Here is a 22,144-nt window from a genome sequence, read left to right as displayed (position 1 = left end):
ACTTGATAAATTTTTTTAATTTGAATTTTAAACTTAGATCTTGTTAAATTATGATATCGTGATATTTTAAAATTGTATTATATTATCAGTTAACAATTTTTTAAATTTATTTTTGTATATTTTTAGATTTTATATATAATTTTTAAAATTTGTATGTAATGCCTCGATGCTCGAAACATAACAACTTAATGGAATCGAAGTTTAATGATGAAAATAAAAAGTTACACAGTTTGGAGACTAAATTAAAACGTGGGTTTATGAAAAAAAAAATACAAAAATCCCTCGATAATCCCCAAAATTCCGTTATTTGACACGCTACGGTCTCGTTTTTCCATTTCCAAAAATCACCAAAATGCCACAGTAGTGCAAAATATTTTGTATTGCTCTAGATTCAAAAAGGACGCCCCAGAATTCCAGATCTACGCAACTCCGCCACCGCTCACCGCCGTGGGTTTTTTTAAACGATGAAACTTCTCGGCAATGTCGATCTCCTCACTAGCCAAACGGCGATCAAATTTGCCGCCTTCATTTTCATCTCCGTCTCTTTCTTTTACTTAGGTAAACACTGGTCCGACCGTTCCCGCCAGCTCATTTTCTTCTCCCGCCAATCACCTTCCGCGACGGCTTCGTATATACCTACCGTCGGTATTTCTCCCAATTTCAATAAAGAATTCAATATTTCCGCTCTCATTAGTGCCACAGAACCGGAAACCGAATCGAAACCAGTTGATCCAGTAAAAAATGATGGGAAACCGGTGTCGGCATCGGAGGCACATTCACCTCAGCATCCACCTACGACTCCGCCCCCGCCGCCGGTGATAAAGAGTTACGGAATCGTGGATGAGAATGGTACGATGTCGGATGAGTTCGAGATCGGGGAGTTCGATCCAAATTTGGTGGAGAATTGGGGAAATGGGACGGAGATCCAGGAGGAAACGAAAACGGAAGGTGCTACGTCTACGTTTAGGGTTAAGAAGTTTGGGCTTTGTGATGAGAGTATGAGAGAGTATATTCCTTGTTTGGATAATGTGGAAGCGATTAAGAGGCTTAAATCGACAGAAAAAGGAGAAAGATTTGAACGGCACTGTCCGGAGAAAGGGAAAGGATTGAATTGCTTGGTTCCGGCTCCGAAAGGGTACCGGCCTCCGATCCCTTGGCCTAGAAGCCGCGATGAGGTAAAACATTTGAATTAATTTCCAAATATATATTAATTACGCGAGAGAAAATGGAAATATAGAATGTTTTATGTATTTTGTTTTTTTTAATAATTAACTATTTTGTCGCAACTCGGACAAAACTCTAAGCTCTGCATGCTGTCTATCAAGCTGAGTTGATGTTACGAGTTGAGAATTACTGAATTAGAACAAGAGGTAGCGGGTTTATTCGTTAGGTTTTTCAGGTTTTGGGTGTTTTTGAAGGACTAATTAAATGGTTCGGTTTAATGGAATATGGAGAATTTGAGTTTTATTGGGAAATTATATCCGTTGAAAGTATTAATCGAAGGATTGTCTATCTTTAGAACATTAATAGAAATTAGCTTTGTTCTAGAAATGGGAAATGCAGTTAAGCTTAACTAGTTTTCCGTTTGAGAATTGAGATTAAAGCTTTTTGGGGTTTATTTAAGATCCGTTGCTGAGAAGCAAAAACTAGAGAGAGAAATGAAATGTTGGTTGTTATAATTTTCTGGTTTTAATTTCTTTTTTCACCTTATGTTGCTGAGGAATTGAAGGAAAAGATAGTCTGAGCTGCTTTTGATACTGTTTGATTTGTTTAAAAACAATAATGGAAATATAGCCTAGGTCGAGAAATGGGAGATGTAAATTGATACTGTTTGATTTGTTTAAAAACAATAATGGAAATATAGCCTAGGTCGAGAAATGGGAGATGTAAATGGTTTGGTTCAGTGGAATATGGAGACTTCAAGGTGTATGGGGAAGTTATAATGCGGTGAAAGCATTAAAGAAGGATTTGGTATCTTTAGAACTTTTAGGGAAATATAGCCTAGGTCAAGAAACGATAAATGTCGACAAGCTTAATTAGTTTTTTTGTTTGAGAAATGGGATTAAATCTTCTTGGGTTTGATTTAATTTCCGATCCTGAGAAGCACAGAACTAGAAAGAGATGAAATTTTGGTCATATTTTGCTGGTTTTGATTTCTTCTTTCATTTATTGTTGCTGAGGGATTAAATGAAAAGATAGTCTCTGTGTTTGCTCTTTCCTTTTTACCCTTCTTTTTCATTTTGCGCTTTCACTGGTAACTTTTGTTACTTGACAGTTTGATTGGAAGTTGCTTTTGATACTGTTTGTTTTGTTCATTCTTTCACGTAGTTGTAGTGTACATAGTTTTCTAATAGGATATCTTGCGTCAATGGATAGGTATGGTTCTATAATGTCCCTCATACTCGACTAGTAGATGACAAAGGTGGTCAAAATTGGATTTCCAAAAAAGGGAAGGATAAATTCAGCTTTCCTGGAGGTGGCACACAATTCATACATGGGGCAGATCAGTACCTGAATCAAATTTCTAAGGTTATGAAAATTTTGAAACCTTATACATATGCATAAAAAAACTCAAGCAATTTGGTCTGTGGATTTTGTTTCTGACAACCAAGTTCTAATCTGTATATCCAGATGGTCCCTGAGATTACATTTGGTCAGCATATTCGTGTTGTTCTGGATGTTGGATGTGGTGTGGCAAGTTTTGGAGCTTATTTGTTATCACGGAATGTTATAACCATGTCAATAGCTCCCAAAGATGTCCATGAAAACCAGATTCAATTTGCACTTGAACGTGGAGTGCCTGCAATGGCAGCTGCATTTGCAACTTGTCGTTTATTGTACCCCAGTCAAGCCTTTGATTTGATACATTGTTCTAGATGTCGTATCAATTGGACCCGTGATGGTAAATTTTTTGTTCCTGTCTTATCTAGTCACCTTTTGGTAGCAAAGAAAAATAAGGAAAATATTTTAAATCTGATTAAAATTTTCTGCACAATTCTGAATATCATCTCCGCACTAAGCCCAGGATCTGGCTACCCTATATGCTCATTCTTTCCTGTCTCTTCTTCTCTTTTCCAGTAAGGAAGTTCTAACACAATACCAGTTTTTTTCTGCTTGCCAATAAGCTTTCTTTCTTCTTCTACCTCTTCTTTCTAAATAAAGACTTCTCATCTAAATTTCATACATTTTATTATGCTTCATTTGATGTTTATAGAAGATTATTCTCACATTTCTTCTTTTACTGTCATATGATCAACTTCTGCAATATCTTCTGATGTATCCTTCCATTCTTGTGCTATGTAATGAAGATGGAATTTTGCTCCTTGAGGTGAACAGAATGCTTAGAGCTGGTGGATATTTTGCTTGGGCAGCACAGCCTGTTTACAAACACAAACAAGCCCTTGAGGAACAGTGGGAAGGTAGAAACACTGGACCTAGACTCATGTTAAGCGTTTTAAGGAATGTGATAACTAATGTACTCACTATGCATTTGCAAATTCAATTTTAAAATACACAGACATTTTTTTTCCCGCTTTACTATTTTTTCTGTTTGGCTTGTGCTCATTTGTGAAACATGTGGCAGTTTGTAAGAAATTATATATTAGATTTGCTATGCATGACTATTTTCTGATCTTTATTTCCAGAGATGCTTAACCTTACTACTCGCCTCTGCTGGACTCTTGTAAAGAAGGAAGGGTACATTGCAATATGGCAGAAGCCTTTCAATAACAGCTGTTATTTAAGCCGGGAAGCTGGGACTATTCCTCCTTTGTGTGATCCAAATGATGACCCGGATAATGTTTGGTATGTCATACTTTTCCTTTTATTTGAAAAACAATTGATAATTTGACAATATCATCAAACTGGAATGACTGATTTTTGGTTATACATGTCTTTTGCATCGGAGTGTTATAGATACTTGTTCTATACAACTTGCTGTATTGGAGGATGACTGATTTTTAATTATACATGTCCTCCCTGCATCTGACGATGATTTTAGTATCAGCAATCATATAATTGAATGCTTGAAGTTTTAGATTCTTGTTCTATGTAACTTGCTGTGTACTAGCTGGTGTATATTGGCTTTTAGTGTATGTGACATGACATATAAAAGAATGGAAACTATCTGTTGCTTGAAGGAATTTGTGCATATAATTGCTTTTCTGAGTACATGTTGGAGTTTGGCCTATAGTCTCTTTTACCGTTTTAAGTTTTACTGAGATGATTTAAATTTTCTATGCTGATTTTGTTTTTGATGGCTTCCATCGGTTGAACAATGTTTTCACTTGCATATAAATATTATTTCATTAGTCTCTCTGGATTAATTTCTAAACTTCGGAATCTGGAATTGATTGTTCTTGTCCTTATTGTAGGCCATAGTCCTCCTTGCCTATTATTTAGGTCTTCCACACTCAAGGGTGCCGGTTTAAATTTTCTTTCTGCTTAATATGAGTAGTTTTAAGTTAGTCTTGGAATGTTTGCGTAATCTCTCAGGTATGTTGATCTAAAGGCATGTATTAGTCGAATTCCTGAGAATGGATATGGTGCAAACGTTGCTCCTTGGCCTGCTCGTTTGCAAACCCCACCTGACAGGCTGCAGAGCATACATATCGAATCCTACATAGCTAGAAAAGAACTCTTCAAGGCTGAATCAAAATACTGGAATGAAATAGTGGCAAGCTATGTCCGTGCTCTACATTGGAAGAAGTATAAACTAAGAAATGTAATGGACATGAGAGCTGGCTTTGGAGGGTAAATTTATTAAACCATGTCTTGCAGTTTACAATTAAGATATGTTTCTGTCTTTCTAAAATCTATGGTTTTATGTATTTTTGTGCAGATTTGCTGCAGCAATGATTGACAATCAACTCGATGCTTGGGTTCTAAATGTAGTCCCTGTTAGTGGGCCCAATACATTGCCTGTTATATATGATCGTGGATTAATAGGGGTCATGCATGACTGGTATGTTGTCTTAACCATAACTCCGATCAGGAAGAAATGGATTCGATCAGTAATTGCTGTACTTTTTCATGGATTACTTTTAATCATTAGTTAGGGTCTTGTGGCCAAAAAGATCATTATTTAGGATCTCAGAGACGTTATCTATGCCTTCGAATAAACCCTGAAGGATACTTGTTTAATATTTTTAGTCTTAAACTTTGGAGTATGCTATGTTTATTAACACTGCTTGGATTGAGTATAAGCTAAATCGTGTCTAATTTTCCAGGTGTGAGTCGTTTGATACATACCCAAGGACCTATGACTTATTGCATGCAGCTGGCCTCTTCTCGGTTGAGAGGAAAAGGTAACACCCTTATGATCTTTTATACCTGGTCAATTTTTCACTACTAGCTTACAATTGTAACTTCCGATCAAGTTGAGAGAAATTGTTTTTGCTGAAAATAGAAGACTTTTTAATAAATAAATTGGTGCGGTGTAGGAGAAAATATTAGTAAGTCAATAGAATTAAGGGTTTGTTGATAAATTTGATTATTTTCTGCTTTTTACATCAGATGCAATATGTCTACCATCATGCTTGAAATGGACCGGATATTACGACCTGGTGGACGAGTATACATCCGCGATTCTCTTGATGTTATGGATGAACTTCAAGATATCGCAAAAGCCATGGGTTGGCATCCTACTCTACGCGATACATCCGAGGGTCCTCATGCAAGTTACAGGATCTTGGTATGTGACAAGCGCCTACTCCGCAGTTGAACCAATAGAACTAAAGACTCGAAGGCGGAAACCTCACCCCTTCCGCAAATTGAAGACAGCTAAAGCAAGTCTTGCAAATGATTGTTTCCAAATAAAATACAAGTCGTCAATTACAGGTGTCTTAATATCATGCAGTCGTCAGACCGGAGGAGGATGGAGGAGGACATCAGACACATTGAGGTTCTTAGAGAGATTTGATTTCCTCAGCCAAAATGCAGCCTGGTATGGTTTTTTACAGTTCCTTTGTAACTTAATTCTACTATATATATATATGCAACTTTTCTCTTAAAATTGTTTTCTCAGGGTAGGGTATTTTTTAATTTATTTTATTTCATTGGATAGATACAGTAAAAAAAAATTTATTTGTTAAGTTAAATTCATCTTTGAGTTCCCTTTTTTGTTATATAGTCATTCCTTTTTACTTGGTATGATTTTGTGATACCCTTTCATGGTAGGGTGAGATTAGAACTGTTCTTGTAATTCAAGTTGATATAATCTTGCCTGAATTACATTTAATTATAAAAATATATTATTTTTATTTAAATTATATAAAAATTTAGTAATTTTAGTAATTTTCATATTTAAAATATAGTTAGTCATTTTAAAAATAAAATAAATAAACAATTATAATAATATTAAAATGTATAAAAAGAAATCAATTGAGGAGTTATTGATGTTGGTGCTATGGGTTCAATATGGGTTTATTTTGTTTCATATATAATTTTTTATTGATTTTTTAAAAATATAAAAAAGGAAAGATTTCTTTATAATAGTATAATTTATTTTAAATATAAAGAGGTTAATTAGTAATTAAAAAATACATACTCTTTTCATACTTCTTATGTTTGTTTTACCTAAGAACAATGAAATGCATTTCGGCCAATCTGTATTTTTATGCTTTATAATAAAATTTTGATATATAAATTATAAAATCATACGCATATATTATAAATTAATTAACTAATTAGCTTTAAAATAATATATATTTGAAAAAGTATAAAAAGTATGAATTCATCAAAGGTTTAGCCCTCATTGATATCCCCAAAACCAAAGTTTAAACCATATTGTTATCATCCTTCAGATTTTTCAATTTATAATATATTCTTACATGATTATTATTCAATTCACTATTTTAATATATTTTCTTTTTAACTCATATTATTGTATTTTGTATTTTATTCTGATATAGGGTCATTGCTTCTTTCCAAACATGCTTGATCGGATGTGCAGCGCATCCGATTACATGTCCAAGGATCTTCCATTTCCTTTCTTATATGAGACTATTGCATCTTGCCTACTTCTTTAAAGTACTTGGTGTGACATTCTCCTCACTCAATCTCGTCACGCTTTTGTTATTAGCTCTTTTGTTATGATTAGTTTACCTTGCTTACCTTACTTATAAGGGAGCTCGAAGTGAAATCAAACCGCCAAAAGTTGCTTTAATATCATTTTTCATGAAACCATTATACTTTCTCGAGAAAAGGGTAACAGTCTTTTGACACTTTTGAAAAGATAATAATGACCCCATTATAAGTGGTATCAGAGCGATCCTTGATTGTTCGATTTCACAACGAGCATTACAAAAAATAGAGTAGGCAAGATAAATAAACCGTGCCAAAAGCATCACGAGATTGAGCGGGAAAGAATTTCAAGCCAAGTACTCCAAAAAAAAGTCAAGTATTGGGCAAAGCTCAAATACTTTTAACCAAAAACATTTCACTATTCATTCTTCAATGCAAAAATATTCTTGCACTTGCTCAAAAATCAAAATATGCTTTTGTAACACAAGGTGTATAAATATAACACTGTTTTGTAAGTTTTGAAAAACATTAACTATAGAGTAAGTTGAAAATATGATCTTTTATAAAGCTCTCTCTATCTATCATATTTTGGCCTCCACATTTGCCCTTGATTATGCTGCACCTGATGAGGCCTTCTAGTCCCAAACTTTACATTATAACCTTCTGTCCTTGCTATCTGAATCTGTGGTTGCACTTGCACTTGAACCTGATCTTGTGGGACCGAAGGGTTCGGCTTCTGAAATTGATGGTTTGGCAGGCTTGGTCTATTCATCACCCTCATTCTCGCAAATTGAGACTGCGATTTCGGTGTTGAGGGCACCATTCTTGGACCTTGATGCTGCATTTGCGAGGTTGAAGGCCTTGAGTTCTTGTACTGCGGCTGCCACAGATGATACTGCGTTTGCAAAGGTGATTGCACAACCCGATGTGCCTGCGGAGGAGTATTTGGGTAGGACCTGTAGTTGCTGTTTGAGTACACGGTTGGGTGTTCTTTGATGAGGAATCGTGATGTTTGTGGCCCAACTAATGTGGGGAGGAGAGTATTTCGGGTGACATTGGCTGAGATTAGAGTACGACGAGTCATCTCAAATGCTTCAGCTATCTTTACCAGTTGTTTCTGACCGACTGCCCTAGCAGAATTTTCGGGCTGTTCCAAAGGATCTTCAATCTAAAATAAAAAATAAAAAAAAAATCATTTTAGTTTTCGGTGCCAAAGCCGTGAAGTGTTGTAAGAATATCACACAAAGAGAAGGAGAGGGTCTTACAAATATTGCATAAGTCCGGGGCAACCATCTCGTATTGTTTGCTATATACTCCCATTGTCCCGTAAATGTGCAGATTCCCAACTCTGAGGCCCTCGAGTTTATCTCTGAAAACTGCGAAAAATATTTAAAAACTTGGCATAAACAAAGCCTATATGGTGCTTCCGAGGAGAACTGATCTACGAAACATGCTGCTGTACAAGTCAAATACGACTTTAACAAGCAAAATAGATGATCGTAATAGGAATCAATACCTTTGCAATGAAGGAAATAAACAGCTCGGACAAAGAACTTCGATTTACGATTCTACTTGTGCTTGATTTAAACCTGGCAATGTTAGACGAACATACTTGTGCAATACGTCTCTCTGCGTCGACTTTGGCACCTGCAATCAAGAACATGCTTTCATTTTTAAATCATGATTTGTTTTTCATTAAGAGCTGAGCTCAAAATTTCAAATCATAGTGTATTTTTGACCAACTTCCCTACCAGGATCTAATAATGGAGAATTGAAACCTTAACATGAATCCCTATTCTGAAACAGGGCACAAACGAGAAAATCAAATAGCATTTGAGATTAAAATACCTGTAAGATCATCGACAACATTCGTTGGGTATATATCTTTTAAAGGAGGTAAAATTGGAGGTACACATGTCTGCAAGAAAAAGAAAATAAATGAAATGAAAAACAAACATGTGTATACTACAGGTATGTATCCGACAAGGGTATGTACAATTTTTTTTTCTAAATTCGGAGCGACTTAGTCTTACAACTTTTCCTAAAATGATTGATAACAGATTTAATCATAAAAGTCACCTGAAAATGGAAAATCACTAGCAAACTGAGGGAGTACGAGTTGAAAGTCCCAGTTTTTGGGTTATTAATACCATTAGCCTTGGCCCATTCCTTCACCTGCATAGCATGAAGGACAAATGAGAGATACATTTCTCTCCATAACGGGAAGTGTTCGGTTTCAACGACAGTTACCAGTAAAACCATGTCACGAAATCGACCATCAATCTCATTGAGCCAAAACAAGAACTTGGACTTTGTTTCGCCCTGGATATTATCAATTGAAATATCACAAGAGATGTTTTGCCATTTGCTTACGATTTTCAAAATGGGAACTCTTGCACTGGGAATAAAATTTAACCTCGACCATCCACCTGTAGATTAATGTTACTTAAAACGAAAAATCAACAATGAATGAGTAACAATTTGACGCCACCTCCAACCCCACGAAAAAAGTTCTTCTTTACTCCCCTCGTATATGTTTCAACAAGAACATGAAAGCATGAAAATTATACTCGAAATCACCTTGTTTTCTTAAAGCTCGTAGTAATTCTCCAAGTAAAGTCTGTTTCCGTTTCTTTCCAGCTGATGAAACACATTGACCGAAAGATACCTCGATAGAAATATCCAAGTCTCCCCACCGTGAAAAGAGATTAGACACAAAGGATCCAAATGGCTCCACAGTTGCACCTGTTTATGCCATTTACACGCACGTTAGTTATCCGTAAGTACTCAATGCCGTAAATCAGCTAGAAATTCAGAATGATATACAAAAAAACCACTTGTTTTGGGCCAAACATTTTATGTTTGGATACATAAAAATTATCCTGGTTTGCAAATTGTTCGCAACATTCATCACGGAATGCAAAATATAGCATTTCTGCGGCCAATATCAATCAATAAACTTACGTAGATTTACTCATAAGACAAGTTACTAAGAATCACTATTAGCATTTCCCATGGAAATATCAAAATAAAGAAACATAAAATTTTACCTCTTAAATTTTCGATAGATTGAACGACTTCACGCAGTTCATTGATGATCTTAAACCGAGTAACCCAGTCCTCATGCAACGGCTTGACCACTTCGAGTATTTCCTTGAGAGTTGACTCCACTTGATTTTTTGAATTCATCTTTTTTTACTATATAACAATATCACTTAACAACAAAAATTTGCTCCCTTTAAACTCAAAGTTCATAATTGAAACATTAAAAACACACACACACACACAAAAAAAAAAAAATTAAGAGAAATGATCACATAGAGATCATATGCATCAATATTCATAAGTTATATTAACAAAAAAAAAAAAACAAAACAAAAAAAAAAGCAAACCTTTATTGACTTAATTATCAAATCGTACAAGAAAAAATGCAGGCATTGACCAATTCACAAGTAATAATGGCACTAAATCCAATAAATGTAAATTTACAGAACATTAGATGAGAAACTTTGGGTTAAATTAAACCCAACAAATCAAAATAAAATCTTTTTTAATACTAGAGCTAAAGTCTACACTCAGGCATTTAAACAAACACTTAGAAGACATAAAATAATCACAGAGAAAATAAAGAACAAAAACAAAGAATTTACCTTGAAAAAATCAATAAAAAATCAACTCCCAACTCCCATTAATCCTCATCTTATGGGGTTCTTTTTCTTTTTTTGGATTGAATTTCTTCTCTCAGATTTTGAAGATCCTGCACCATAAAAAGAAAGAAACACACATATATACCTATAAAAGACAAAACCCAGAAATATTTCCCATTGCTCTTTCATAGGAAATAACAGAACAAATTACTATTATTTGACTATGGACATTAACTGTTTAGTACAGAAAAAAGGTGGTTTTTTTTTCTTTGATTTTATTTCCTTAAGGAAGGGGTAATCTTTTTCTTTTTTCAATTTTTTTTCTTTACCTTTATGGAATTAAAGAATGATTCGGAATTTAGAAGGAAAGAGAGAAAAAGAAAATAGAAAAAAGGAGGAAACTAAGACAGATAAATAGACAGCCAAGAGTCAATATTAGTGCTTTGCTGAATGGTAAAGCTTGTGGGGGAAAAAGAACGGATAATGAATTGATGACGATGATGAGGTTTATTTCTTTTTCTTTTCTGGATTTGGGTTTTTTTTTATCTCGGAAAATTAAAAAGAAAAGAAGACTTGGGTTTTACCTTTTGTTCTTCATTGGATTTGGCTTCTTATTTTCTTTTTCCATTTTCCATTGGGCTATATATTTTCTTTTTCTCGAGAAAAATTGGGCCTTGAGAAGAAAAGAAGGTGAAGAAATAAGCTCGGAAAATAACGCTCATAGACACTACTAGTGACCAAATCAAAATAGATATAAAATATTAGTGATGAAATTGAAATTTTTTATGACCAATTTGATAGAATTTATTAGGGATTAAATTTATTGAATTATTTAGAATTAGTATTAATTTGATAAATTTGTAAGTATTGAGAACTAAATGTATTATATTAATTAAAACAATTAGTATGGTTTCCTACCCATGCTTCGTGTTAACTATTTTGGACTAATAATTAAAAGGACAAATCTCAAAACTATACATAAATTTTGGTTTAATGTGTAATTTTGTATATAAATTTTAAATTTGTGTAATTTTATCCATGAAATTTTGATTTGATTCAGTTCTCGTAAATTATTAACACAATTATTGCATACACATATAATTATATTTATCTAATATAAAAATAAATTCACGTATTTATTTCTTCAAATGTGTATAATTGAATCAAAATTAAAATTTCATGTATACATTTAAACCGCGACTAAAGTTTCGTGTATATAATTACATCAAATCAAAGTTCATATATAATTTTGAGATTCATCCTTAATTTAAATTTAAAACTTATAATTTTAAGAGTGTAGTCCTATTTTTTATTTATAAACTTAAATGGGCTTATAAACTTAAATGGGCCAAAGTAAAATATTATTAACGATACAAGTAAAATAAAATATTTAACATTTTTTTTTTCAAATCATTCTATTTTGAATATCATGTGATGGCTTGATGATCAAGGGTGTTCATTGCCTTAGATGTGATCTGGGTTTTAGTCTTACTAATTGCGTTTGTTGTTCGGGTTTTATATTATTATTGTAATCCACCAAAAAAAAATTACTCTATTGTGATTATTTTTAAAATTTATTATTGCTATTGTGTTATTTGTTATTTTGGTCTTCTTGTAAACTTCTCTAAATTAAAAGCAAAGAAAAAGAGTATTTTCATTATATTAAATTTCGGTTAACTGATTGAATTAACCGAAATTAATTCGATTCAGTTGATGAGTTTCAAAAAAAATTTGATTTTATCAACAATTAACAGGTTTAAATTTTCATTTAATTTAGTTAATTGTAATCCAACTCAAGACATTAATTGAATCTATCATTTGAACACCCCTAATCTCACTACAATGTCACTAAGCATTTATGGGTAACCACTCTAATGTATGGGTCAGGCCCAAAAGCCAGCTTGAAATTTGGGTAAAAATATTAGGTTCAATAAATGAGTTTGGTAAAAAAGTTAAGCCCGTTTAAAATATAAATTAGGCTTGAGTTTGAACATTCAAGACCTGAGCCCGACTTGTTTTTAAGTTTATAATGTTATTTTTATATATTATGTAATTTAGAACACATTAAAAAATAAATGTATACTAAATATATAATACTACTCTAATGTAAACATTAAAATAATGTTAAGAAGACTATATAAAAAATTTCAATAAATAAGAAATATATTAAATTATTAAATATTAATTTAATATAATATAAATATTTAAAAAAATAAAAAACAATACGGGTGGGCCTAAAATGAGCTTGAGTTAATTTTTTTACAAATATGAACAAGCTTAGACAAAATTTTAATCCCATATTTCGAGTTAGGATTCGACAAGCACAAAGTGTATTAATATCAAACTCGACCCGATCCATAAATATCTCTAAATGTTATGATGGAGGCGTAAGTGCTCTTGTATAGCGTTCTACTACACTCTTAGCATAACAGCTCTTGTTTCGACTTTCTTGAGCGTTATAAGCTTAGTTTGAAGCGTAAAGTGGTATGCCAATGAAACATAAACATGAATGCTATGTTATGATGATGAAAATAGACTGAAAAAATAATTAAAATAAAATAGAGCTATGTAATTTTATGAATCAAATTCCATGTAAAGTTATTGGGCTTGATGGACCAAATTGCAAATATCATAGTTGGACTAATAAATCATAATTTAATAGGGCTTATGTATCATAAAAGTAGAAATTTTATTTTAAGATGCGAATAGGTCCATTATGGTTTTTGAAATTAGACTGGTGATCAATTAGTCAAGTCACTCGTTTGATGGTTCCAATTAAATAAATTACAGGTAAACTATATATAGTCACCCAACTGTAATTTTTTTAGTCACCCAACAATGAAGAGTTACAAAATAATCACTCAATTGTTCGGTTTTTTTTCTTTTTGGTCACCATTCACCAACCGTTAATTGGCTAATAGAAAGATGATGTGTCAACTTTTAAATTTAGCATAATAACAACTTTAACCCTCAAACATTTATACACTGTGTTAGTTTAGTCTTAATTCTAAAAAAATTAACCTTCAATGTTTTGACATTATTTAATTTGGTTCTTTTTTGTAGTTTTGCTTTTTCTTCTTTTTTGTAACTGTATAACCTAAAAAGCTAAAAAAAAATTATCAGCTTAATTTGATAAAAAAATGTCAAAACTAAAAACACGTAAAACTCAATATCATAATTTTCACATTTTCTCTTGATACTTTGATTTTCTACTGTTGGATTGAACACTATAGGCTGAGATGACTTAGCTGTCGCTGGTTAACTCTTTATCAATTTCATAATATTTGTGCTTGAATCATTTGACATTAGTTCAACTAAGCTTTTTTTTTTTGTTAATGTTGCCCTTGTTGTTACCATCTTTGGTGAACATAGAGAGCATCATTACTCTTTCAATTAATCCACTAAATTTTAAATTTAAGACTAAATTGACACGATATGTAAACGTTGAGGGTTAAAATTGCTATTATCTCAATTTTAAAGGTGACAATTCATTTTTTATTAGCCATTTAACGGTAGGTGACCAAAAAGAAAAAATCGAATAGTTCGGTGACCATTTTCTAACTTTTCATAATTAGGTGACCCCAAAAAAATATTAATAGTTAATTGACTACCAATGTAGTGTTTTTTTTTTTCAAAAAACTCATTATAAATTTTAATCATATCTACTCTTTTTGACATAATGCCTAGAACTACCCATAGCCCCTCCCCAACCCATAAATAGGAGGATAATGTATTTCAGCACACTCGAACCCACATCCTCTTGTATTAGCAACAATACCCATGCCAATTGATATAATGTCTAGAACTACCTATAGCTCCTCCCCAACTCATAAATAGGAGAATAATGCATTTCAGTACACTCGAACCCACGTCCTCCTATATTGACAACAATACCTATACCAATCGAGTAAGACTCAATCAAAATTATGAATGGAGTTTTCTCCCCTACGTCAAACTGATATACCAACTTGTCAATTCAATCTGATTTCCACCATTAACAGGTTGATAATATTTTTATTTAGAAAAATAATGATTCATCTAAAATTTATCGAAGTCATAACTTTACAAAAGTATGTACCATAAATTAACAACAAAAGATCATAGTAAATATTGTATTAAAGGAATTTGATACTGTGGGAATTCGGATTAAATTCTTTAGCATATTCTCATTTCATATTATGCAGCATCATATAGTGCATTATTTATGTTACCTAAAATTCCAGAGTCATTTTCAGCATATATGTTAGAATTTTCAACAAAAAAAAAAAAAAAAATTTGTCTCGAAAAAATTTAACATTCCTTCAATCTGACTCGAATTAATCAAATTCGAACTTGAATTTACTTAAACCCAATTTGACTCGAATCAGAAATAACCTAAACTCATAATGATCTTATTCTGAAAATCTAACCTTCAAACTGAATATCCTAAACTAAAATGGCATGAATTGGAAACAATCAAAATCATAAATGATGCGGAAATTTTAACACTCGAACTGATCCAATCCATATTGACTATGTTTAAAACTGGTCCGATATAACCAATTGACATGTCTATCACACGAGCATCACCTAAATTTAAATATATATCAGACAATCACACATATACACTAAATTATAACACACCTTTGATCCAGCTGATAATATTTTTTTTTGTAAAATATCTTTTTTTATAAAAATTTATATTAAAAAACGAGGTTTTAGTTGAAATAGTAAAGTTGAAATTTTTAAATTTCTGACGTACTAGGTTAAAATATCATCATATTTGATATTTTTACAGATTTGAATGACTGAATCAATATTTGAATAACCCATAAATCATGACATCGAGTCAATAAAATAATATAATATAGATTCTTAAAAAACATAAATAAATAAAAATATTCTAGATGAGGGAAAATGCAACAACCAACCAATTTTAGCAAGTCAATGAAAAGCATAATTAAATATTTGATTTGCTTGGTTTTATTAATCCAATTCAATATTGAACAAACCTTATTTTGGACCGTATTATTATTTATTATTATAAAAAAAAGATAATATCACTTTTTCTATAAATTGAGTCGACATTTAGTCAATTATATGAGATTTTCTCTATCTCTTGTTTGCCTTTGAATGATTTTGTGATTTGAAACAAAAGTTATTCACTCCTTTATATATATATATATATATATATATATATTATTAAATCTTTTAAACAAAATGAACGGATAAAATTTAATCACTAAAATTCTTTAAAGTAATATTTATCTATATCGAGAAATTATTTTATGGATTTTTCTACCATATTTTTATGGTCTATTTTAATTATTTAATGATATTTCAATAAATTTTTATGTATGTGACACATAATTTTGATGATTTTTTATTCTAAACCTGTACTCAAATCTTAATTTGTGAAATTGAACCCAAGTTTTTCAGAGTTTGGAGTTCGAGGTTCAGAGTAAAAAAATTATCAAAATTATGTATCAATGGTATGAAAAATTTTGTTGAAATGTCATTCAATAATTTGAAATGGATTATGGATGATGTGGTGAGAAGGGTCCATAAAATAAAGTAAAATTAAACTATAACATATCGAGAAATTATTATATGGACCATTCCCGTCACATCATCCATGATCTATTTCCAATTATTTAATAACGTTTCAACAATTTTTTTTCCATATCATTAACACATAATTTTAACAATTTTTTATCCTAAACCTTGAGCCCAGAACCCAAAACCTTGACCCTTATACGCTAAATCCAAACTCAAACCTTGAACCCGAACAGTGAACATTGAACCCAAATTGTTCAGGTTCGAGATTCAATGTTTAGAGTAAAAAATTATCAAAATTACATGTTAATGACAAGAGAAAAATTACTAAAATATCAATAAATAATTAAAAAATGACCATAGATGATGTGGTGGGAATGATCTATAAAATAATTTCTCATAACATATTCATAACGCAGTGAAAATATATATATATATATATATTTATTAATTTTTATATAAAATAAAATATAACTTTAGTTAAAATGATGAAAATTAATATTTTGAAGTTTGTAATTTTGTAAATATCATGTGTGATTATTTTTTAAAATTTACTTTAGATATAAATTGAATTTTATAAATATAAATTATAAGATATTTTTATCATTTTTCAATCTAATTAATAATTAATATATTCGTAGTACCAATTTAGTAAAATATTTAAATACAATTAGATTAAAATATGCAATAGAATATGAATTTGTTTTCGTTTTAGATGAAGTTACAGATTTTATTTGATTACTTAATTATCCTTATTTCGTATAAGCAAGAAATAAGTGTAATATATATATAAACACGAAATTAAAAATAATTTTGTTATACATCTTATTCAAAATATTAAATTAAAAATTAAGGAAAAAAATAAGTGGCCGACCAATGATACGTCTTGGCAATCGTACAAGCCATGTGAGTGGGTCATCTAAATTATATTGTATCATAATTAAATTAAGATATTTTATATTTATTGTATATAGTTTTTAATTTTTTTTATATAATGTTATATTTTTATCACAATTTTATGTTAGGATTGATTAACTAAAGTATGTTGGATCGAGTAGTAAGAATTTGATACGTTTTAAACAATGCTTTAAATTCTAGTTTTATAGATAAAGAAAAGATAATTTCGGGAGAGATTTATCGTGTTTGAAATTTGACTTTTAATTTAGTCGAGATTCAATATAATTAAAGTTCAAGGTTGAAATCTTAATATCGTATATTTAAGTAGTGTCTTTTAATGATTTTATATAAAATAGACTATGGCACGATAACGTCTGAGATGAGATCTTATTATAATGAGATCTTTTTTTAAATTAATGGTTGCGGTTAAAAGACAGAATCAGGGAGACAATAGTCGTTTAATCAAGCCATGTTAGATATTAGGAAATTGTGTTGATGACTTGGAATCTTTTAAATTGGTTATTAAATACGTTGCTCTTATCTAGAAATCAATTTCTCTCATTCTTTAGCATTGAAACCGGTTGAATTGGTTAAAACGTAAACTCACGTTACTCAGTGCGAATCTTACATTGCATGATCAACGATGGGTTGATTTTTTTTTCTCTCTTTTTATTTCAACCGTTGATTCAAAAGGATCTCACGAAATCTTACTATAATGAGATCTTTAAATAGATGCTATGACACCCAACAATACAAGTAAAAAAATTATGAACAAACATATTTCAAAAATTAATATAAACACCAAACGAGACTTTACTTGAAATGATAAAATTAAGATATGAAAAATTATGGTGTTTTTTATATAAATATAAAACAACAAAAATACTAATATAGTAATGTTTGTTATTTTATAAAATGAACAACTTTTCTGTAATTTTTAACTAAGTCTAGATTCGGTTGATGAGTGAGACCAAACTCAATTAAAGTATTAATTATTAAAAGACATAAATAACCTAGCTACAATATTTAGATATTTTTTCGATTGAATTAGTGTTGGATTAATTCGTAATTATTTCTTATACTTTATTTAACATTTTGTGTAGTGCATTGTTGCGTAGAGAATAATAAAGGGTCGAGTTCAAGGAACTAAGGATAACATTTAAAAGTTTTAACCAATGATTTAATAAAGTTAATTAAAGCTTCATTTGGTCAAACATGGTGGACTCCATAGTCCTGCTTCTTTTGTTGAATGAACATTTAACGCTAATCAAAGATTAATTAATTATATCTCCTACTAACTTTTCTTTAGGGTTAATTATATTTAACTTTTTAAAAATACTTACTTGAATTTTAAATTTATCCCGAATTTCATATACTATGATTGAATCTTTAAAATGTTAATATTATATTAATTTAATATTTTCGTTAATTTAATCATCATTAAATATTAGTTCAAATTTTCACTCATAGAATATATTCTAATGGTAATTTTAATGTCGATTTCTTTTTGACACGTTAATTTTTTTTATAGTGTTGATATTAGTGTTCAATAAAGAGGAAATGATGGTGGTGATAAGGCGGTTGATTCACTTGTGATAGGCGAAACATTAGAATATCTGAAGAGGAGAAGTAGAAGGGGAGAGAAGAGAGATCAAAGTTGCTGAAATAGAGAAGATAGCCCTTTTATCATTGTGCCTTGAGGTATATAAAGGGAGAAGATCCTCATGCTTAGTAGTGCCATATCATTGACAGTACGAGTGGTGACTTATTCGTGTAGTTGATTAGATGGAAAATTTGTTATGTATCAATTGTTGTCCCTTGAGGATAAATGCATACCAACTCATAGCAGTGGATCTAATGGAGATGTGAAACATGCGAGTCGCTAATCGATGGATGACCACTTGGGGTGGTGCAAGATGAAAGGCCGTCTAGGAATGTTTTTTAAGCTGTTTCCCCCCATCGCCACGTGTCCAAATCAGGTAGGAGTAAGAGGAAAATGTAATTGATAAAATATTAATATTTTTTAATCTCTTTAAAACGTTTTAAAATTTCTTTAAATTAATAAATTTTTTAAATATAATTTATATCCATTTTATTAATTTTAATATATTCCATATTTTAATTTTCGGTGTTAATCTAAAAAATAACCAAAAAGGAAAATTGCAATTAACCGACTATATACTCATTTATAATTTGCCAAAAATAATAAAAGCACATCTTACATTTTAATATTCCCTTAAAATGGCAAAAAATACAATATTTTCTTTCATTAATACTTTTCTTCTTCTCTTAGTTAAATATTAGTAATCTCTAAAATTCTAATTTTATTTATAACTGTTGATTTTCCTTCAAATCAACAACGACAACACTAACGTTATCGGTACTATGTCTAGCCAAAGCCAATTTGGTTAATAAAATTGAAGCATCCCAACAAGCCTTATCCGAACTCTCGACTCCAGCACCGCGAACCACCGCGTCACTGTCCGGTGACATAGGTGGTGATGCTGGCTTTTGAGCGCGTAAACACATACGCGCCACCCCACAAGCTGTCTCGTTTGTCACCACGTCCCATAATCCATCGCTTCCTAATATTAAACATTCATCTTTTCTGCTTCTCTCTGTAATTGTTACCTCTGGTTCTGGTATAACGAAGGGCTTTAAATAATTATCACCTGATAATTAAAAACATAAAATTAGATATAAAATTCTAAAATTAGGAAAAAATTAAAAATAAAGTTTTATTTTCTTTAAAAAAATACCTATTGCTCTAGACATGGCTAAAACACCAAGAACTCGAGCTCCATCCCAGTAAATTACTCGGCCACCAGCTTCTTCGATTCGGAGCAGTTCATCGGGTCGATCCGGCTATAACAAAAAAATATAAATTAATATGAGAAAAAAACTGGATTTTTATATTTAATTTTTAACTTATATTTAAATTAATAAGAATAATTTTAATAGCTGATCAACCAAACTAATATTTGTCAATGTAATTCGGTTCAGTTTCATTGTTATTTTTAATATTCTATTCAGTTTTAATCAATATAAATAAATTTTAATTTTTTTAAAAAAGTGAAATTATATGAAAAAGGTAAAATACCTTGTGATCGTCGGAGAGGGGAAGAGCGACGCCGTTTTGGCACAAGACAGCGCGGGAATCACCGCAGTTAGCTACGATGATCTTATCCTGAGTGACAACGGCAACCACAGCGGTAGATCCGACGGCATCGCACTGTGGAGTTTGGAGTTCGCATCGGCAATTCGGATTCTCTACGGAGTCTACCGTAGATTGTTGAACTTCCTTATCCATTCTCTCAAAGCTTCTCCCCATGGTTCGCTTCCACTCCACCGCCTTCTCTCCTCCGCAGGCTTCGATTTCTTCTTTTACTATCTCATGAAACCGATCTCTACACTTCATCGCAACCTAAAAAAGGTACCAGAGGTTGGTTATAAGTAAACTAAATTTGAAAAGTTCAAAATATTTTCCAGTCAAGGATATTCGTTAAGTACATGAGAGCAGCCATGGCCGTCGAACACCGCGAAAAAGTGAATATCCGACGAAATTTGAGCTTCACTGGTTAGTTTACACAACGACGGATGAATTGAAACGGCATCTTCCATATCTCGTCGTCGTCCACAAACAGAAGTGAAACCAAACTTCGGAAATTCCTTTTCTAATTCTACTATTCCATTAGAATTTAAACCTTCATTAATTTCCTGATCTCCGTTAACCTTGTTAGTACCGGAGCTCTCAACAGCGTTATCACAGTCACGAGGAGAAGCCGGGCGTACGAGATCGAGATCGAGATCAAGCTTCTGACGTTTCCGGCCGTTTTCCGACGGCGGTTGAACGGCAGCGTCAGCCACAAACTTAAACGGACGAACTTCCATTCTCCGGCGACGAGATGATTTCGATGTTTGTTCGACCGCAGCTGCCGTTTCACTTTCAGGAACAACTCCACAGCAAACTCCAGCCATTTGGTTACTATAAAACGAATAAAAAATATCAAAACTATTTTACGCTAAAGAACAAGCTTCGTTTCAAAATCAAGGGATTTTTTTTTTCCTTTTTTTTTCTTTTGCAGATTTGAATTGAAATTAAAGGACCCATGGAAATGTCAGAGGAGGGTGCTTTTGTAGTGTGGGAGCACTAGTTTTGGTTAAATTTTAAATAAAGTCCCTGTCCTATATACCTTTAGCGAATTTATCCTCTCAATTATTATAATTTATTCATTTTTAATCCTATATTTTTCAAAATGTGTATTTAATTTTCATTATTAATTCAAAATCTGAACATATTTAAGTAAATTTAAAAAAAAAACACATTTCGAATAAAACAAATTAGAAATTATCGAACTATAATAGAGAGATTAAGTCCGTGAAAAATACATAATACAGGGACCGATTATAGAATTTTACGTTATAATTTTTTGGCATCAAAGAACGGGCAGATTGCCCGTCACCATTCGGGCAACATGGACCCGACACGTACAGTTGGTGTGACGTCGATATACTTGAAATTGGAAGAAGGTAAATCAGGCACCGTCAACTTAATCAGAGTCGTTAAAAAGATGACACGTGGGGTGAACTCTTTTTTAATAGGGAAGGTGTAGGGGCATCGTGGACCAATGATTTGGAGCCACGAGTAGGTGAAACGACCTTCCTTTACTGACACGCATGTGGTCCATAAGGGAAGAGGTGGGGACGACCCCGCTATGTCGCTCTTTGTTTTCCTGTTTATTATTATTATTTTTTAAAAATAATTATTTTATTTTTTAGAAAATTCTTTAAAAATAAACTTTTGCGGAAATATCACCACGTGTCGAGATCATGGTATACGAGATTCTTAGCTCGGTTTAACTCTCCACACGCTTTTCTAGAGAGTGATGTTAATCGTACGATCTAGATTTTTATCCTTTTATTTTACAATTAATCCCCATTCAAATTTATTTCAAATAGACGACGTTGTATATTTAAATTTATAATTATTATATTTTAATATTTAAATTAAAATATACAAATAATTAATATTAATTTTTAAG

At 31.7% G+C, this 22,144-nt stretch overlaps 3 protein-coding genes across 8 annotated transcripts; 1 reads left to right on the top strand and 2 right to left on the bottom strand.

Moving 5' to 3' along the window:
- Window positions 1–213: 213 nt before the first annotated feature.
- Window positions 214–6,098, top strand: LOC108463878 (probable methyltransferase PMT11). The gene is made up of 9 exons (XM_017763860.2): window positions 214–1,175; window positions 2,377–2,529; window positions 2,632–2,902; window positions 3,309–3,419; window positions 3,645–3,804; window positions 4,495–4,752; window positions 4,841–4,963; window positions 5,229–5,306; window positions 5,515–6,098. Exons 1-9 carry the CDS (start codon window positions 465–467, stop codon window positions 5,720–5,722), a joined length of 2,073 nt encoding a protein of 690 aa, XP_017619349.1. The 5' UTR covers window positions 214–464; the 3' UTR covers window positions 5,723–6,098.
- A 1,323-nt stretch (window positions 6,099–7,421) lies between these two features.
- Window positions 7,422–11,269, bottom strand: LOC108463879 (protein HESO1). Of its 6 annotated transcripts, none has more exons than XM_053020190.1 (10): window positions 11,255–11,269; window positions 10,674–10,780; window positions 10,074–10,237; window positions 9,604–9,768; window positions 9,274–9,452; window positions 9,103–9,198; window positions 8,872–8,941; window positions 8,540–8,670; window positions 8,289–8,399; window positions 7,422–8,191 (listed from the first exon to the last, which is right to left on the bottom strand). In XM_053020190.1, exons 3-10 carry the CDS (start codon window positions 10,210–10,212, stop codon window positions 7,598–7,600), a joined length of 1,485 nt encoding a protein of 494 aa, XP_052876150.1. In that variant the 5' UTR covers window positions 10,213–10,237; window positions 10,674–10,780; window positions 11,255–11,269; the 3' UTR covers window positions 7,422–7,597. The 6 variants fall into 6 exon arrangements, with proteins under 6 accessions (XP_052876150.1, XP_017619352.1, XP_052876151.1 ...); XM_017763863.2 differs by lacking the exon at window positions 11,255–11,269 and adding an exon at window positions 11,000–11,254; XM_053020191.1 differs by lacking the exon at window positions 11,255–11,269 and adding an exon at window positions 11,000–11,206 and having other exon boundaries at window positions 10,074–10,212.
- Window positions 11,270–19,262: 7,993 nt separating this feature from the next.
- On the bottom strand, window positions 19,263–21,239 carry LOC108461658 (protein phosphatase 2C 37-like). Its single transcript, XM_017761561.2, has 4 exons — window positions 20,613–21,239; window positions 20,203–20,526; window positions 19,862–19,967; window positions 19,263–19,774 (listed from the first exon to the last, which is right to left on the bottom strand). The coding sequence occupies exons 1-4, from the start codon at window positions 21,078–21,080 to the stop codon at window positions 19,431–19,433; spliced, it is 1,242 nt and encodes a 413-aa protein (XP_017617050.1). The 5' UTR covers window positions 21,081–21,239; the 3' UTR covers window positions 19,263–19,430.
- Window positions 21,240–22,144: the final 905 nt, after the last annotated feature.

Source organism: Gossypium arboreum, chromosome 10 (assembly GCF_025698485.1).
Source record: "Gossypium arboreum isolate Shixiya-1 chromosome 10, ASM2569848v2, whole genome shotgun sequence".
NCBI lineage: Eukaryota > Viridiplantae > Streptophyta > Magnoliopsida > Malvales > Malvaceae > Gossypium > Gossypium arboreum.
Note: the sequence above shows the minus strand (reverse complement) of the source record. Positions and strands in the feature narration are given on the sequence as shown.